The 18,905-nt window shown below is 42.4% G+C and overlaps 2 protein-coding genes across 3 annotated transcripts in view; one reads left to right on the top strand and one right to left on the bottom strand.

The window, feature by feature from the left end:
* Positions 1-10,760, top strand: part of LOC129829828 (coiled-coil domain-containing protein 50-like) — a 40,817-nt gene extending 30,057 nt beyond the window's left edge. The window contains exons 6-13 of one of the 2 annotated variants that reach the window (XM_055891770.1): positions 1,108-1,186; positions 2,396-3,814; positions 5,833-5,951; positions 6,196-6,279; positions 7,414-7,548; positions 7,670-7,761; positions 8,645-8,745; positions 8,837-10,760. In XM_055891770.1, the coding sequence (XP_055747745.1) occupies positions 1,108-1,186; positions 2,396-3,814; positions 5,833-5,951; positions 6,196-6,279; positions 7,414-7,548; positions 7,670-7,761; positions 8,645-8,745; positions 8,837-8,982 (2,175 nt within the window). In that variant the 3' untranslated portion in view covers positions 8,983-10,760. The remainder of the gene's footprint in view (positions 1-1,107; positions 1,187-2,395; positions 3,815-5,832; positions 5,952-6,195; positions 6,280-7,413; positions 7,549-7,669; positions 7,762-8,644; positions 8,746-8,836) is intronic. The other variant, XM_055891771.1, reaches the window with a different exon arrangement.
* A 1,654-nt stretch (positions 10,761-12,414) lies between these two features.
* On the bottom strand, positions 12,415-17,013 carry LOC129829829 (tumor necrosis factor receptor superfamily member 5-like). The gene is made up of 7 exons (XM_055891772.1): positions 16,597-17,013; positions 15,826-15,945; positions 15,557-15,700; positions 15,300-15,372; positions 14,967-15,088; positions 14,728-14,883; positions 12,415-14,546 (listed from the first exon to the last, which is right to left on the bottom strand). Exons 1-7 carry the CDS (start codon positions 16,736-16,738, stop codon positions 14,434-14,436), a joined length of 870 nt encoding a protein of 289 aa, XP_055747747.1. The 5' UTR covers positions 16,739-17,013; the 3' UTR covers positions 12,415-14,433.
* Between the last annotated feature and the right edge of the window lie 1,892 nt (positions 17,014-18,905).

Below are 18,905 nucleotides of genomic sequence, written 5' to 3' on the forward strand. Positions count from 1 at the left end.
AGAAAATAATGTACTTTTTACTCCATACATTTTCCCTGACACCCAAAAGTAGTCGTTACATTTTTACAGGAAAATGTTCCAATTCTCAAGAAAACATACCTGGTCATCTCTTCTAAACACAAATGTTTAGTTTGTAAATGATGTCTGCGTGTTGGCGTGTGCCCCTGGCTATCTGTAAATAAAACAAGACAATTATGCCATCTTGTTTGCTATAAGGATTTTGAAATGATTTAGACTTACTGTTGATACTTAAGTATATTTGAGTAATTACTTTGGATACTTATATTTGAAACCAAATACTTTTAGACTTTTACTGAAGTAGTATCCTACTGGGTGACTTTCACTTTTCTATTAAGGTATCTTTACTTTTACTCAAGTATGACAATTGAGTACCTTATTTTTTCCACCACTGGATCCTTATTTGAATTGTGATTTAAGAACCACGAGCCAATCATTTCTAAGACTAATGCCATGTCACTCGTACTCCTTAACATGTAGCAATAATATATCTGTGGCTTGATTTGATGCTTTGCATCACTCACTAGTCATTCATGACCAAGAAGTAAGAACCCTGACCCTATTTCTCTGAAGATTCTCTATGGTTGATTTGAACATTTTTATTTTAGGGTAACAGGGCTTGGGTCTTTACTGTTTATTTTGTAATGTTGGGCCATGTTATACTGACACCTTGTGGTACTAATCTGTAATGTACAGAATTATCTCTTTTTCAAAGGTTCTCTGAATGTAGATGGGTGGAGGCTGAATAGAAAACCACAGTGATTGATGCCAGCGTCTGCCCACACATTGGCACAATCCTAGTTAACCTCAGCCATATGCTTGGCAAGCATTTGGAGGTTGACATATTATGCATTTTCTGACTGACTCAGTACTGCAACTGAGCACAAACTGAGTGTGTGAAGGATACAATTAACATATTTCTTCTCCTGTTCTGGGCTCTGAGTCAATCCTAAATTACTAGTACTCAGTGATATGATACTGAAGACAACCATTTCTATAATGATTTTATTTACATCTGCTGACTGAGTGTATTGTTACAGCTCTGGTTCCATGGATGAAACAATAATAGACCTAACCTTGTTTCCACAGGAAATGGCTAAACACATCCAGGAAGAGGAGGAGCTGAGGGTCAGACAGAGGAGCAGTGGGCAGGAAAGCCTCCATGATGGTACAGTCACACTTAGTATCTGTTGCTTCACTATAGAAGAAAATAAACTGTCACTATTGTTTTGTTTGGGCCTCAAACAAGATTTCCAATTATTCCTAGGCATGACAATACTTTATAATCTAACAGTGTACTTTCAGGGTCATTTGCTTTAGGGTTATTTTTTATCATCTCCTATCTGGTTTCTTCTCTTTTATTCTTGAAATAATATCTAATGGTGACAAAGGTTGGTTGAATGATTGCTTTGGTGTAAATCATACTTTGGGTGGTACTTGCTATTCTGACCTGTCCTCTTGATTTTATGTTACTTCTCAATGCTTTTTCACCATGGTTGGTGTGCATACTGTTTCTTTTATGATCATAACAAGGACAAAATATGGCACAGAAGGACTTGAAATCCTAATCAACTCTGGACTCTTAAAGTCTGATGAACCCTGATGATCAAGCCCTCCACACCTGGGTCATTGTAGCCGGGTTGTAGCTGTGGGCAAACGGGGATACCTAGCCAGTTGCACAACTGAATGCATTCAACCAAAATGTGTCTTCCGCATTTAACCCAACCCCTCTGGATCAGAGAGGTGCGGGGGGCTGCTTTATTCAACGCCCACGTCATCAGCGCCCAGGGAACAGGTGTTGTGAGTTAACTGTCTTGCTCAAGGGCAGAAGGGCAATTTTTTTCTACCTTGCCAGCTCAGGGATTCAAACTACTGACCTTTCGGTTAGTGGCCCAGTGCTCTTAACCACTAGGCTACCTGCGTAGTAGGTGTAGAGCTGAAGTTACTTGGAGACTGAGCTCTAATTGAATCCTGCTTTGCTCTGCATGCTTGACAGCCTGTCCTCCTCCTCAGCTGGACATTCCAATCTGCATCCACTTGACTCCACAGGTTTCCTGGCAGCCTTATCACTCTGGAAATCACTTGGCTCTAGCGATCTTGTTAATAACATGGACCATGGCACTGTGTGCGTTGTTTTGTCTGTGAAGCTTTTATTTAAATGTTCACTTGTAGATAAATAATCTAGGATAATTTAATGACATGCCTCTGAGCCAAATATTTTTTTTTAAATATTACAAAATGGCATGTCTAGCATGGTCCCTTGTATATTGACATGAACCCTGTGTTAGCCTGGCACCATTCACTGTGCCTGTCTAATATAAACCATTAACACCCACACTCACCTGCTTTTGTGTTTGCATGTTTGGCTTGATTAAAGACTGTACCAGCGTCCGTGGCTCTCCCTTGTCATGCCCACGCCAGCCTGCTCTCAGCACCAGCCCTAGCCAGGGAGAAGGGCTGCACCATCAGCATGCTACCAGCAGGTGGCAATGTTCCACCTCTAACACACAGCCACAGTCACACTCTACTGCTGAGCCTCTGTATGAGACCCACAGGTCAGCAGGACAGAATAACAGAACACAATCATCACATAATGGACACTCTAATCCGCCTAGACTCATCAGAAACTACCTCCAATGCCCTCCACCTGACTATTTGAGTGATGAAGGCTCAGAGGACACAGACACTGTTTTCCCTGAACACCTCCCTCCATCCCGGCCCTGTAGACTGGAGAAATGGCTCAATACTGCCCCTAGTGGTTGCCAGGCTTCTGTGTACCAACCACCGGAGAGGAGTTACAGGAGTCTCGGCAGTCCCATCAGCTCCAGAGAAGAGCGCAGCAGGATGTGGGAGAGGGGAAGTGGAACAAGGGAGGAAAGGCATAGGGGGAGTTGTCAGGACAGGGATAGGGGGGTTAAGGAGAAGAGGGCTAGGATTTGGGATAAGAATCCCAGGGCAAAGCATGACTGGGGTTATGACAGGGACCCCAGGTCAGAGGGGAGAGGGTGGCGCTACATCAGTAGTACTAATGACTCTGCCAGAGGGCTGCAGGATAGAGACCGAGACAGGGTTAGGAGGAGGTGCACCTACAGAGAAACCAGCGACAACAAACAAGTCCGCTTCCAGGACGATGCCAGCAGGCATTGTTCTAGTTACCATGACGACAGCAGGCGCGCAGTGAATGTATGGGAGCTGATTGCCCATGACTTAAGAGAGAGGGGTGTGGCCGTGAGGCAGAGCTTCCACGGGGGGTCAAGGTCACGGGGGGTCAGAGACGGCCAAGTGCATGATGGGGAAAATGCCGTTGCCCACAGTGACTCTCAACATCAACAGAGAGCTTTTCTAAGAGCTGTCCCCACCAGGCGTAGTTACCATGGAGATGTCGGGGAAAGAAAGAGAGCCTCACAAAGAGAAGGCTACAGTAACCAAGGCCATGGAGGAGAGGGAGAAAGAATCCTTGAAAACCTGACCATAGTGGAGGGTAGTGGGACTGAGGTCAATGTTGAACACAGCAGAGGGAGAGGAGGGAGGAGGAGTAGTGGAGACCCTAGGAACAGGGTCAGCTCAGGTGGGGACCAGGAGAGGGAGGGCAGGGATGATAGGCACCACCATAGTGAGCGCAGGGTGAGGAGTGCAAGTGATCGCCAGCATGGGCATAAGCAGGAGGAGCAGAACAGCTCAGAGGAGGAGGAGAGGAGGGAGGAGAGACCCCTGCGGCGAGTCCACCATCTCAGCCAAAGCTTCTGCAGCAGAGGGGCCTCCATCAGGACCACATCTAGGCACACCTCCAGAGCAGGTAACACCCTGAGCTGCTGGTACCTCAGCACTCTGAACACAGACCTGCAGGGGAGGCGGCTACTGTACTCTTTACCCAAAGCTTCCCAACACCCTCTCTGTGTGTACATCTACTCCTCTTCACGTCCTCCCTCCTTCAACAATCAAATCTGGAAAAATCTACTCATCTTGGTTTCCTTGTGTTTAAGGGAGGGGCCTCAATCTTTTTATTTCTCTCAGAAATCAGATTTTTCTTTTGTAGTGTTCATTCTGATGGTCTGGGAAATACCTTAATCTGGATTTCCCTCATTTTATATAGACTAGCTGCTCTTCAACCCCTCTCCATCCTTCATCTTTGTCCTCTCTTGAAATGATCCAAGAGATGATTGTTGTTCTTCTTGATGAACCTATTTTATTCTTAAATAAAGATTTTGTCACATACACGGGATAGGTGAAGTGAGATGTTGTTCTGTAGGGTCAGCCATAGTAGTGTGACGCACCTGGAGCAAAATAGGATTAAGGCCTTGCTCACTTTTCACCTTGACAGCACGGGTATTTGAACCAGCAACCTTTCAGTTCCTCGCCCAACGCTATCTGCTAGGCTTACCTGCTACCCCAGACCTGTCTTCCAGCACATGTGCTGTATGATTTGCAGTATGTTTATTTTCTTTAAATACACTGAACAAAAATATAAACGCAGCATGTAAAGTGTTGGTCCCATGTTTCATAAGATGAAATAAAAGATCCCAGATATTGTACATGCGCACAATAAGCATATTTCTCTAAAACGTCTCTGTTAGTGAGCATTTCTCCTTTGCCAAGATAATCCATCCACCTGACAGGTGTGGCATGAAACAGCATGATCCTTACACAGGTGCACCTTGTCCTGGGAACAATAAAAGGCCAGTCTAAAATGTGCAGTTTTGTCACACAACAAAATGCCACATATGTCTCAAGTTTTAAGGGAGAGTGCAATTGGCAGGCTGACTGCAGGAATGTCCACCAGAGCTGTTGCCAGAGAATTGAATGTTCATTTCTCTACCATAAGCCGCCTCCAACGTCGTATTACAGGGAGTATGTCCAACCGGCCTCACAACCACAGACCACGTGTAACCACGCCAGCCCAGGACCTCCACATCTGGCTTCTTCACCTGCGGATCGTCTGAGACCAGCCACCCGGACAGCTGATGAAACTGTGGGTTTGCACAACCAAATAGTTAATGACAGTTCGTGCAGAAATTCTCAGGGAAGCTCATCTGCGTACTCGTTGTCCACACCAGGTTTTTGACCTGACTGCAGTTTGGCGTCAGAACCGACTTCTGTGGGCAAATGGTATGGGCAGGCATGAGCTAGGGACAACGAACCCGATTTGTATTTAATCAATGGCAATTTGAATGCACAGAGATACCGTGATGAGATCCTGACGCCCATTGTCGTGCCATTCATCTGCCGCCATCACCTCATGTTTCAGCATGATAATGCACTGCCTCATGTCGCAAGGATCTGTACACAATTCCTGGAAGCTAAAAATGTCCCAGTTCTTTCTTGACCTGCATACTCACAATTTGAGAATGTTTGGCATGCTCTGGATTGACGTGTTCCAGTTCCGCCAATATCCAGGAACTTCGCACAGCCATGGAAGAGGAGTATGACTGCATTCCACAGGCCACAGTCAACAGCCTGATCACCTCTATGTGAAGGAGATGTCACAATGAGTCACACCAGATACTGACTGGTTTTCTGATCCACTCCCCTACTTCATTATTATTATTTTTTTAAGGCATCTGTGACCAACCGCTGCATATCTGTATTCCCAGTCATGTGAAAGCCACAGATTAGGGCCTAATGAATTGATTTCAATTGACTGATTTCCTTATATGAACCGTAACTCAGTCAAATTTTTGAAATTGTTGCATGTTGCGTTTCTATATTTGTTCAGTGTACTTATCTTCACAAGATGTAATTTCATAGACCTTTTAATCATGCCACATCACAGCCTTTATCTCTAAACCTTCCTAACCCAAGTCTTTCCTTCTACAGGAGCCGCGCTGCAGCCGGAGGAGGAGGTGTGTCTGGACCTGGGGGAACTGCACCAGGTGTTGCTGGATGAGGAGCTGGCCAGGAGGCTGCAGAAGGAGGAGGAGAAGCTGTTGACTAGGGTAAGGGAGGATCATCCTACTGGCTGTACTGTGTCGGCTCACATCCAACTATGTTAATAAATGTCGCTGTCTGATAGTCTGTTTTGAAAATTTGAGGTTTTCAGGCAATTGATTTTATTTTTTACACATTAACAAACATAAAATTAGGAAACTTCAGAAGCTATTTTGAATATGTTCTTGGTCCTAGAGTCATGACATGTTCAGAGTAGATTGAGGGGAGTTACTTATCCTCTTGTCATTGCAGAGCCCTCCAGCCCCTTCTTCCCTCTCTCAACATGACTCCTACCCAGAGGGAGACTTCAGAGTTGCGCAAGTGGCTCAGGATGAGGTAAGATACAGGTGTAAAAGGAAATATCATGATTTTGGTAATATCTCCCAACAGAACTGACTGCAAGTGAGGCTATGATTTAGGTCAGAGGTCTTCAACCTTTTCTTGCCCAGGCACCCGCTCCCAGGAAAACCGAAGACCCAGGGACCCCATCATACGTTAACAAAACTAATAATGGCGAGGAGAAGTAATCAACATTTTAAAATGAATAGATCTGCTAGACATTTTTTTTCCGTTATTTTGATCTCCCCACATTATAATTGGAGGAAGTGTAAACTCTAACATACAGCAGCCTATTTGCTAGAAAGGTAACTCCAAACACATTTTTGCTTAGAGCAGCTATTTATCTGGTTAAACAAAGGTTAGCAAAAGTTTATGTCCAAGTCAATAAAACTTACCAGCAGCCAGTGGCACTTGTAGCCTGTTCGCGGGTGCTTTTTCAAAGTCTATGTTCGATAGATACTCCAGTGAGTGTAATTGGCTCTTATTTTGCTCAATATTAGGAGTTAAGAAATAAAGTTGACATCATTAGAAATAATATATTCTACTCTTTTCTACTGTAGGTATGTAATTCAAAAGTCATTAATTTTTAGCGTCTATATTTTTTGCAGACCCCCTGCGAAAAGGGCTCGCGAGTGGCACGGTGGTCTAAGGCACTGCATCTCAGTGCTAGAGGCATCACTACAGACCCTGGTTCGATTCCAGGCTGTATCACAACCAGCCGTGATTGGGAGTCCCATAGGGCGGCGCACAATTGACCCAGCGTCGTCCGGGTTAGAGTTTGGCCAGGGTAGGCCGTCATTGTAAATATGAATTTGTTCTTATCTGACTTGCCTAGTTAAATCAAATAAAACATTTTTATAAAAAAGCACCTTTGGGGGCTGTGGACCCCCAGTTGAATACCCCTGATTTAAGGAGAGGTATATTACCTTTAACTAGGGGATGTGCTTCCAAAGTTAATTTGACCTTTTTATCAACCATTCTCAAAATTCATCAGATAAATCATAGGCTCAGCGAAAACCAGCAGACAATGCGTCCCTCAAAGCCTTGGGTTCAGCTAGAGTCCACCTGTCCAATGTGTAACAACATGCCTATTGTGTATTGAGCCTTCATGGTCACTGTGTCCTCTGTCAGGAAATCGCCCGCTTCATGCAGAAACAGGAAATACAGTCGAAGCGCCAGTCACGTGACCTTAATGGCCCGGGGTCACGACGTGAACAGCATGACCTGGCTGACCCCCACAACAGGAGAACAGTCAGAGAGAGACCGGTAGCTGCTGCTGGTTTTATGAGCCATTGTCTACATATAATGTTAACTATTGACACTATACATTGACTTAACAGTCTTATTTCAAAACAATATTATAATAATAATGTGTTCTGTGTGTCAGATTCAGCGGGAGAGACTGGACTCCGAGGGCCTTCCATCTCCTACTGAGGAGTGTTCTCCAGACTATCAGGCCCCTAGCCCCACCTCAACACTGTGAGTCAGGCTTGGGCGGTATCCACATTTCCATAACTTCAAACCAACCATCCTGCAGTATGCGGTATTAACAAGTACATGTAAAATCCCATTGCGGATGCTAGCTAAATGCAAATGAGCGTATACAAACATTTTATATGGTCTCAAACTATTTGCAGGACAGACATCCCAGCTCATAAAGTTATACAAGAAACTCAAAAATGCTACTCACATTTTTCCTCACGCACAAAACAAATATTAGACCGCAAGGATCTTGATCCAGGATGGGATTCTCTGCAGTTACCAAGATAAGCTTGATTTTTGTAGGAAGCTAGCCACTTGGATAACTAGTTAGTAAGTTAGCAAATAAAATTCACAGTATTTCGCACATTTTAGACGGTTGTAACACATCTAACTGGAAAATATTTAGTGTTACTAGATCACCTTGTGTCTCATTGTTGTGCGTTTCTAAACATGTGACCAGCTCAGCTATTTTAAGGGGACTAGGCCTACTGGTAAGCTTCATTAAGAAAAATAATGTAAAATGAAGAAAGCAATCTGCTTTATCTCGTAAACTAGTGCACAAGTTGACTGCAGGTATTTAAATTCAAAATAAATACTTAAATGTACTAAACTTTATTGAAAATCATACCATGGGTATTTCAAAATACCCCAGTATACCGCCCAACCCTACTGTGCCACTCTAATGTAATGATTAATGCTGGGAAACCCCCGTCTGGAAATGCCCTCCTTAGCACCTGACTGATCTTATAATTTGCTGCAAATTTTTTAGAAGTCTTTGCTAGAGATTTGTTACCTGTTGAATGGACTGCAATCATATGTTTTGTAATAGATTAGGCTATGAAAAGTTCTATATTTTAACCTGCTACTTATATCCTTACAGATCACAACAGCCAATCAGAAACATTGCAGAGGAACTGGACCCAACTTTCAAGACCAAGAGACCAGGCAAGGGGAGCATCAGAGCGGGACAGACTATTTCTGGTAGGAATAACAACGTAACACCTGACCATAACATGTAGCTTCAGATAGAGGTAATGTACAGTTATACGACCTTCTCTTGTCTTCTTTATAGGCCCATCCTCCTGTCAGTCTCATCCAATCCCCCACTCTGGCTTACATGACTTCATGGAGGAGCCTACCTTCATCCCGCCCACCAAGAGGCAAAGTGCCAAATCAAAACGCGACAAATCCAAAAAGGAGAACTGTAAGCAGCAGTGATGTCACAGTTAGAGATACTGGGCCTGTGTGTACAGGGAACAACCCCTCACCCCCCCCCCCCCATATCCACTTATACCCCCCACACTACTTAACCTGGTCCCAAGAGGACTATCTCCAGATACTTGTATTATTATTTAGTTGTCCCAACTAGCACTTTAACCAGTTAAGAAATACAGTTGGAGATGTTGTTTTTGTTTAAATTACTGGTGTAGATAAGACAACAATTTGGGTTAGTATAACCTAATATAATTAACAAAGGGAAGAATTATAGTTGACCTGACAATTATTGTATTTTGTGTTGATGAGAGAAGGTTAATATCAATCACTATATGTTTGATTGTTACTTTTATTTGTGTTTTATTATTTATTATTATTAAAGGGATACTTCAAGATTTTGGCAGTGAGGTCCTTTATCTACTTCCCCAGAGTCAGATGAACTTGGATACTGTGTTTGTCCAGTATGGAAGAAGTTAGAGGTAAATTTGTGAGCCAATACTAACTAGCGGTAGCGCAATTACTAGGAGTCTATGGGTATCTACTAGCATGCTAGCAGATACCAATAGACTTCCAGTCATTGTGCTAACGCTAGTTAGCATTGGCTCACAAATTTACCTCTAACTTTCATACTGGACACTGAGGCACAAACATGGTATCTGAGTTCATCTGACTCTGGGGAAGTAAATAGAGAGCCTCACTGCCAAAATCCTGAAGTATCCCTTTAATGGGAGATCTTAGTAACACTCCAATTCAAACGGCTTTAACCATATCTGACAGGGATTGCATCCAATCCCTCCTCTTGTCAATATCTGTTTGAAAAATACCTGAGGAGCTCTCTATCAATACTATATCAATACTATATCATGTCATTCACACCCTGCTAAAGTGACAAGTTTCCCAATTACTGGGAAATAGACTTGTCACTTTATGTTAATACTGTATTTCCCCAGTAAGCCAAGTCTATGGTAGGATATTGACTCATATGTTTAATCCCTGGGATCCCCATGCTGTACATACTGTACTGTAGCCATCCTACAGCTAACTCTACATCTTTAGTGTATCACAGGAGGACACTGCAAACCCAGTCAACGGAGCATACTGCTGACATGAGTTAACTAAACCTTCTACCGGCAACCTTAACTGGACATTGATTGGTTATGTAAGTTCAACTACTAAAATGCATCCTCAATGTAGTTTTCCCACCAACTCTCTGCTTCCCATCCTTTTGCAGCACTCCAACTGTCATTCGAGTGCATTCAACAGACAATCATCGCTCCGTACTGTACATTTCTGTTCCTTTTATTTAAACAACATTCTTTTGCACACATCATACAGTAAGTGCACATTAGACAGGCACTGCTGGGCTTGTAGTTTGCTACAACTGTTATCTTTATTGCATGACTTTTGTTTAAGCACACAATTGTTGTTTACTTATATTTTGTGACCTTTTATTGCCAGTTATTTTGTATGGAACAGTTGATTCAAACAATCGCATTTATTCTGTATTGATAAATCGTTTTAGTTTTGTGTTTATAGTGTCTTATGAACACAATCTGCTTCATTGTTTAAATTTAATCTTGTACATTACTTTTATATTAACATTATGGTCCAAATATTTTTTGCCTGTTTGAACATGAACATTCTTCATTCTGTTCTTCTATTTAAATAGAAATGTTCATATTACTATTGAGAGACGTATATTAGATACACACACTGGCATTAGTGCTCTCGTAGGTTTCTGAGAAGTTTTTCTGAATAAAATTAACAGCAATGAAACCTCAGCAGTAATATTGTCTTTTTCCTCTCTCTTAGGGAAACTTGCAGTGCCTTCGGAAAGTATTCAGATCCCTTGACTTTTCCCTCATCTTGTTACGTTACAGCCTTATTCTAAAATTGATTCAATAATTTTTTCCCCGTTAGCAATCTACACACAATACCGCATAATGACAAAGCAAAGTTATTTTTTAGCAAATGTATAAAAAAAACATACCTTATTTACATAAATATTCTGCCCCTTTGATGTGAGACTCGAAATTGAGCTCGGGTGCATCCTGTTTCTATTGATCATCTTTGAAATGTTTCTACAACTCAATTGCAGTCCATCTGTGGTAAATTCAATTGATTGGACATGATTTGAAAAGGAACACACCTGTCTATATAAGGTCCCACAGTTGACAGTGCATGTCCATGGGGTCAAAGGAATTGTCCGTAGAACTCCGAGACAGGATTGTGTCGAGGCGCAAATCTGGGGAAGGGTACCAAAACATTTCTGCAGCATTGAAGGTCCCCAAAAACAGTGGTCTCCATCTTTCTTAAATGGAAGATGTTTGGAACCAATAAGACTCTTCCTAGAGCTGGCCGCCCGGCCAAACTGAGCAATCGGGGGAGAAGGGCCTTGGTCAAGGAGGTGATCAAGAATCTGATGGTCATTCCTACAGAGTTCCTCTGTGGAGATGGGAGAACCTTCCAGAGGGACAACCATCACTGCAACACTCCACCAATCAGGCCTTTATGGTAGTGGCCAGACGGAAGCCACTCAGTAAAAGGCACATGACAGCCCGCTTGTGGTTTGCCAGAATGCACCTAAAGGACTCTCCGACCATAAGAAACACGATTCTCTGGTCCGATGAAACCAAACTTGTGATGCTTGGCATTCAGGCCAAAGAGTTCGTCTGGAGGATACCTGGCACCATCCCTATAGTGGTGACAGCATCATGCTGTGGGGATGTTTTTCAGAGGCAGGGACTGGGAGACTGGTCCGAATTGAGGGAAAGATGAATGGAGCAAAGAACAGAGATCCTTGATGAAAACCTGCTACAGAGCGCTCAGGACCTCAAACTGGGCAAAGGTTCGCCTTCCATCAGGACAACAACCCTAAGCACACAGCCAAGACAACACAGGAGTGGCTTTGGGACAAGTCTCTGAATGTCCTTGAGTTGTTCAGCCAGAGTCTGGACTTGAACCCGATCGAACGTCTCTGGAGAGACCTGAAAATAGCTGTACAGCAATGCTCCCCATCCAACCTGACAGAGCTTGTGAGGATCTGCAGAGAAGAATGGGAGAAATTTCCCAAATACAGGTGTGCCAAGCTTGTAGTGTCATACCCAAGACTTGATGCTGTAATCAATACTAAGTACTTTGTCGAAGCACCTTTTGGCAAAAGGCCTGCATACTTAAGTGACATTTCAGTTTATTTTTTAATAAATTAGCAACAATTTCAAAAAAGTTTTGCTTTGTCATTATGGGGTATTGCATGTAGATTGAGGGTGAAAAAACTATTTCATCAATTTTAGAATAAGGCTATAACATAACAAATGTGAAAAAAGTCAAGGGGTCTGAATACTTTCCGAAGGCACTGTATGCCGACGAGAAATGTGCTGTAGTAAATGTAGCTGATTATGACAAAGTTGGTTGGAATACAATAAGACAACCCAGTGGTATTTACTAGTTCTTTAATATCAAAACGTCAACAATATTACAGTACTTATTCAATCAGTACCATTTTATCATGGACCATAACATATTGTATACAAGGCATAGAAAGTCCTAGGAGCCTGCCAGTCCAAGTACATATTCGCATGAATGCAACTCAATAATCCATCAGTGTAACTGGCTCTTTAAAAACCCTGTCCTCGGATGACTGACAGTCTGTGGCGGTGATGACTCATTAACACCACTACTGTTAAGCCCACTCCATGGGTGTGGGTTAACATTTTACACCATGTAGGCAATTATGGCCCCTATTGTGAAAGTGAGATGTTCCATCTGTGGGCTATGCCTGTCACACTAGCTAAATACAGATACAGTTCAGACACCCATCCGTAGTTACTGTAACTCCACTATGATACGCTATTCCTCTGTATACTCATGACAAGTCAAGGTTACATGAGTACAGATCTGACCAATGTTTCTACACGTGTTCTTTTTAACAGTCACGGGTCTTCCCTCCACTGTAATTCAGCATTCCAACAGGAACCCGTGAGCTTTAGTCAGACAGTTTCATTCTGTGTTCATTGTGTACATTCCCAGCAGTGATAGTACTACATGATTAATATGACACATCAGAATCCCTCGGCTTTCCCAGCTCTGCCTAGTGGAGAGCCCACAGGGAAGTATCGCGTGTCAGACACTATCACGGATTTGTCATCCCATTGTACAGCACGTAGGATACCTTGTGAAAGCTATTATTTACAACAAGGGCAAAACGGCTTGAGTTAACATGCATGTATAAGCAAGTCAAAGGAACACCCACAAACAATGCTTGTGATTCCAAAGCTAGAGTGGTGAAAGGATTTAATCAAACTGGGTTAAAGGTAGCCCTTTGGAATCACTTGCAATGCCTATTACCTACATTAGATTGTGTGTCAAGTGCAATTTACATTTGTATTAGTTAATTTATGGTTCCAATGACCTTAGATAAGCTTCTGTGTAAAGGGCTTGGGAAAGCCCCACGTGAGAGGATTCCCTGACCTTTAGCATTCCCTACTACATTTATAAGGAAAGTCCAGACCCCTCACTTCCTGGCAGTGTATCATAGAGAAGAATATGACATAGTTTCCCACACATGTCCTTCACTCTTATCCCATTCAATACAAGCAGTACTTTCACACAAAGCTGCTCCAAGTCCCGTATCACATTGGCACATTCCTTAAAGTGCTGAGAAAAATACCTTATGTCCTTGCTGTAATTAATCTCCTGTGCAATTAAACGTCACATTTTGGGTTACAGTAATGTTAAATAGGGGTATTTACTTCTGCTCAGTAACTGTGGGCAGCGGAGTTTAGCCTTACAGGAAATACGTGAATATATAAGCCAGTGGGAGGCATGTGGGCAGTCACATCTAGCTGTCTGTGGTTTACACTGCTGTTGCAACCCCTCATGCGCTGTATTATACTAAAACGTCATGACTCTGCTCACACCCTCGCACATACAAATGTCAAGTGTAGTATTTCATCACGTTTAGGTCATCTAAACTATATTAACAGGAAACTATGCTAATAAAACCAGGAAATGTACAAGTATGTACATAATTGAACTAATCCAGCAGCAGACACTTGATACAGTAACTGCTGGGGAGTCAACTAATGAATAGGTCAAATAATGACAATGTTTTTCCCCCTGAACTTCCCCACCACTAGTGACATTTGAATATCAGTTTACTGGCTAACATAAATTGTATACTTTCACAGAAAGTTATTGTTACATAGAGATCTCAATATTCACATCTTTGAATGTGCATGTAAGATACAAACAAATACTGGGGTATTAAAGAGATCACAAATGCTCAAAAGTATCTGAACCTCTCAATTCCTTAGTTGACAATGTGTGGTATGAACAATCAGAGTCTAATAGTACCGGAACGATGTGTTGGCCAATCTCTGGAAAGGCATCAGAGAGCCAGTGTGTGAGGTAGTGGCCTGTAGATCAGACCTAGTATAACCCCGCCACTCCGAATCACACAGGCAGGAGCTTGGTCTCAGAGTCCTGGGAGTGCAGTGTTTCAGAACTGCTGCCCTGTTCCTGCTGAGGGTGGTGGAAACTGACATCTATCAGGCTCCTCGGCTCATCTGAGATGGAGAGGGGGGGATATAGGGGAGCGAGGGAGGAGCAGGGAGAGAAGATTGAGTTTATATTTGAATCTGAGGTTAAGACAAAGCTGTTTCTACATTTCAGGATAACAGTTTGAAAGCTTACAGAATATTGATCCAGTATGCATGAGTTGTCCCTGATAATGAGGAACATGATTACCTGTAGGAGGAGTTGGCACAATAAGGTTTGGCCCATTGCGGGTTGTCTTCTCTGGTTTCTTTTTGATGTTGTTGATGATGATGACCAGAAACAAGATGATAAGGATGATAAAGACTCCACACGAGGCCGTTATAGCCCAAACCAGCCCTGTGCCATCTGGGAGTAAGAGGTTGGCATCTTTCAAACAAGGTGATATGACAACATCAATTTTGCCATAGTGTTAGATTCACAGGTCTTACCTTCAGAGCCCCGTTTCGTAGGTAAGGTAATCACTTGGGGGATTGAATTGTTGGTAATGCCGCACTTGCTGTCACTAACTGCATCTCCCAAGGCCACAATGTGTTCATTGGGATGGGGACAGCTGGGACAGAGATGGAGAAATAAAGATTCAAGATTGGCTTTCTCCAATACCAGATTACATTAAGTAGCCATGGCGCAGGATTTTTGTTCCGGGTTGCCGTGATTTCCTGCATACGGTAATAATTTGTTGGCAGATTAATGCCATGGCATTAGTACTATCAGTACGCCAATATTGAATCAAACTCAGAGTTTAGGGGGAAATGAAATCTAACCTTGTTCTCCAAGGCTTACACTTCTCATGGATTTGGTCACTGAAGGTCCCAACTGGACAATTCTGGCAGGAGCCTATGAAGACAGACAGGCAGAGGTTTGAGACTTGGTGAATAAGTGTCCTGAGATTGTGCGTCTTATTAGGCATGCCAGATAACTTGTATGACTTTAGTGTTTGCAGGTACAGATATGTGTCTTATTAGGCATGCCAGATAACTTGTATGACTTTAGTGTTTGCAGGTACTGATGTGTGTCTTACGTGCAGCGGGAAGAGGTTCCTGGCCCTTTCCACACTCTTGGACACAGAAGGAGCAGTGGCCATCACCACATCTGAGTCCTGCCTTACAGTCACACTCTGTGTCCTTGCTTCTTGTACAGGCCTTCTTAAGGGTCTGGGCCCCACCTACACACAAGCATGTGAAAGTGGAGTAAAATGAATAATTGTTAAGTCTAATTTATCAAACAATAGACATTTAAGTTCAGGGGTTAATAAATAATGTTAAAAGCTTAAATATCCTGGTGACATACCTACGCACTGAGTACACCTGCGACAGGAAAGTGATGTTGTGCCAGTTGTGTAGGTCTCATTCCTACAGGGAACACACAGCTTTTTCGGGTCTGGACCACAGGGAGTCACCAGACGGTTCCCTACACAAATACACACACAGACAACATTGAAAGTACTATAGTGAAATCAAATCTGCATCCATAATAACTCAGTCAGGTGATTAACATCACATTTGCTGCATCAGTAGCAATTGCAGTGGACATGAATATATAAGGTAAATGTTTTTGATAGGAAACTATTTCCATTCCCCTCCCACATAGAGCTGAGTTTATCATTGAGCTGATCCCGGGTGATCATTATCCATACCCTTTAATGTGGTCCTAATGGAAACCACTGAAAATCAACTGGGTCACTGTGGTATAACCACTAAAGAGGAAATAATATTTAATTCACAACCTGGGATACACTAGATTATCCATCCCCATGAAAGACATTGGCTCTATTCAATCTGCCTCCCAGAAGTTAATTTGTACAGCTTTGTTGACATTTAAAGGCAATGTTCCAGCTTTAGCAGAGACAGCATTCACGGTTAACGCTGCATATGTCATGTCAATCAGAAATTAACTTTACATTTCTATCGCGGAATCTGTAACGCTTAAATTTTACAGATTGAATAGACCCCATAATTTAACCAGATAAACCCTCTAGAATTGAAATCTCAAAATCCAAGCATTATTTACTTAGTACAGTTAAAGTTAAACCATATACAGTTGCCTAGTTTAAAAGCTTACCTGGATGGCAGCTTTCACAGCAGATATCCGGAGAACCAGCAGAGGTTCTCCATTGCGCACAGCCTATCGCTATCTCACCAGTGCTACTCAGACAGCCCGGTATGAGCAGGGAGAAACACAGTACTTTGAGGACCAGATGCATCGTCTTTCACAGCCCTCCCGACCAAATATATAGCTAAGGGACACAGCAGGGCTATGGATTCCAGATGACAGCAGTGCAGGTGTTAGAAAACAATAATAATCCAAATAGAATTGACATTAACAATGGTATTTCATCTACTTGAAAGCACCAGTAAACCCAGATATTACTAACTGTCCTTGCCTTAATGTACCCTACCATTGTATTGAGGGCGTGGCTAAATATGTATTGACGTTATTAAAACCAATGATTTCTAAGTGTTGAAACCAGAGCGCCCAAAAAAAAAAACTGCCTGCCTCCATCTTGGCACTCCTCCCACGATTGTAAAAAAAAAAAAAGCTGTAGAAATGCATTTGGATTTATTAAATTATCGACATTCGTTTTTGACACATTTACTGGTTTACAGACACCTTAATGCATACTTCTAAAATATATTATGTGAGCTAAACATACAAATATCTATTTTTTAAATATATTAAAACATTTTTGATAAAGTATACTTTTTTGAGATTACTCATGTTACTGCCCCATCTACAACAACAAAATACTTATTTAAGCAATAAGGCTTGAGGGGGTGTGATATATGGCCAATTTACCGAGGCTAAGGGCTGTTCTTATGCACAACGTAGAGTGCCTAGCTACAGCCCTTAGATTGGTCATGTACCACAAACCCCCGGGGTGCCAAACCTCCGGGGTGCCTTACAGCAGCATACCACCCTGCATACCACTGCTGGCTTGCTTCTGAAGCTAAGCAGGGTTGGTCCTGGTCAGTCCCTGGATGGGAGACCAGATGCTGCTGGAAGTGGTGTTGGAGGGCCAGTAGGAGGCACTCTTTCCTCTGGTCTAAAAAATATCCCAATGCCCCAGGGCAGTGATTGGGGACACTGCCCTGTGTAGGGTGCTGTCTTTCGGATGGGACGTTAAACGGGTGTCCTGACTCTCTGAGGTCATTAAAGATCCCATGGCACTTATCGTAAGAGTAGGGGTGTTAACCCCGGTGTCCTGGCTAAATTCCCAATCTGGCCCTCAAACCATCATGGTCACCTAATAATCCCCAGTTTACAATTGGCTCATTCATCCCCCTCCTCTTCCCTGTAACTATTCCCCAGGTCGTTGCTGCAAATGAGAATGTGTTCTCAGTCAACTTACCTGGTAAAATAACGGTAAAATAAAATAAAAAATTTGCTATTATAAACTGGTTACCAACATAATTAGAGAAATACAAATAAACGTTTTGTCATATCCGTGCTATACAGTCTGATATACCACGACTGTCAGCCAATTTCTACTGCCAAATTAACACATTTCTAGTGGCAAATGTGTGAAATTATAGCCATGGTATAAAAGGGATAATCAACTCGGGGCTCTATACGTTCTCTGGAAAATAATGCAACTCCGTGGGAGGTTACCTTACTGGATTATCCCTTACTTAAATTCATTTTAATCGTGATGGTGCAAATCATACTTATCCAATTGTTTTTCCAAGTTGCGTTTCCAACATTAAAGAAACAGTGCAGTCGAAAACATGATATTCTTGTGTTTAATATATATTTCCACACTGAGGTTGGAATAATAATGTGAAATTGTGAAAATGATAATGCCCTTTTAGTGTAAGAGCTGTTTGAAAAGACTGCATGAAATTTCAGCTAGTTTTGCATTGGTGGGGTTTCGATTGCCTGGCAATATCACCAGGCGGTAAAAGTTCATTGATCAATAACAAAGAGAGTTTGCCCTCCTCTCTGCCAATAACAGCTCATTTTCAGGTTACATATCCCTCCCATTAGGCTCCTCCAATTAGGCCCTTCACTCAGACCACTCCAGCTAAATTCTTGCTTGAGAAATAGCTTTTTGCTAAGAAGCCATTTTTGACCATTTTAATTGAAAACAGTCACAGTAAGGTCCTAAATTGTTACCCAGAAAGGATTTGATATTGAGTTAAAGACGTCTGCAGGAGAATTTACCTGCCCAAGTCCAATTCTCCATGGAGACACAGCACTTTGAATTTACATCATGATATATTGGACTTGGTTCAATCAATCAATCACATTTATTTTATAAAGACCTTTTTATCAGCAGTTGTCACAAATGGCTTATACAGATAACCAGCCTAAAACCCCAAAGAGCAGGCAATGCAGAGGCAGAAGCACAGTGGCTAAGAAAAACTCCCTAG

Source organism: Salvelinus fontinalis, chromosome 31 (genome assembly GCF_029448725.1).
Source record: "Salvelinus fontinalis isolate EN_2023a chromosome 31, ASM2944872v1, whole genome shotgun sequence".
NCBI classification, from domain to species: domain Eukaryota; kingdom Metazoa; phylum Chordata; class Actinopteri; order Salmoniformes; family Salmonidae; genus Salvelinus; species Salvelinus fontinalis.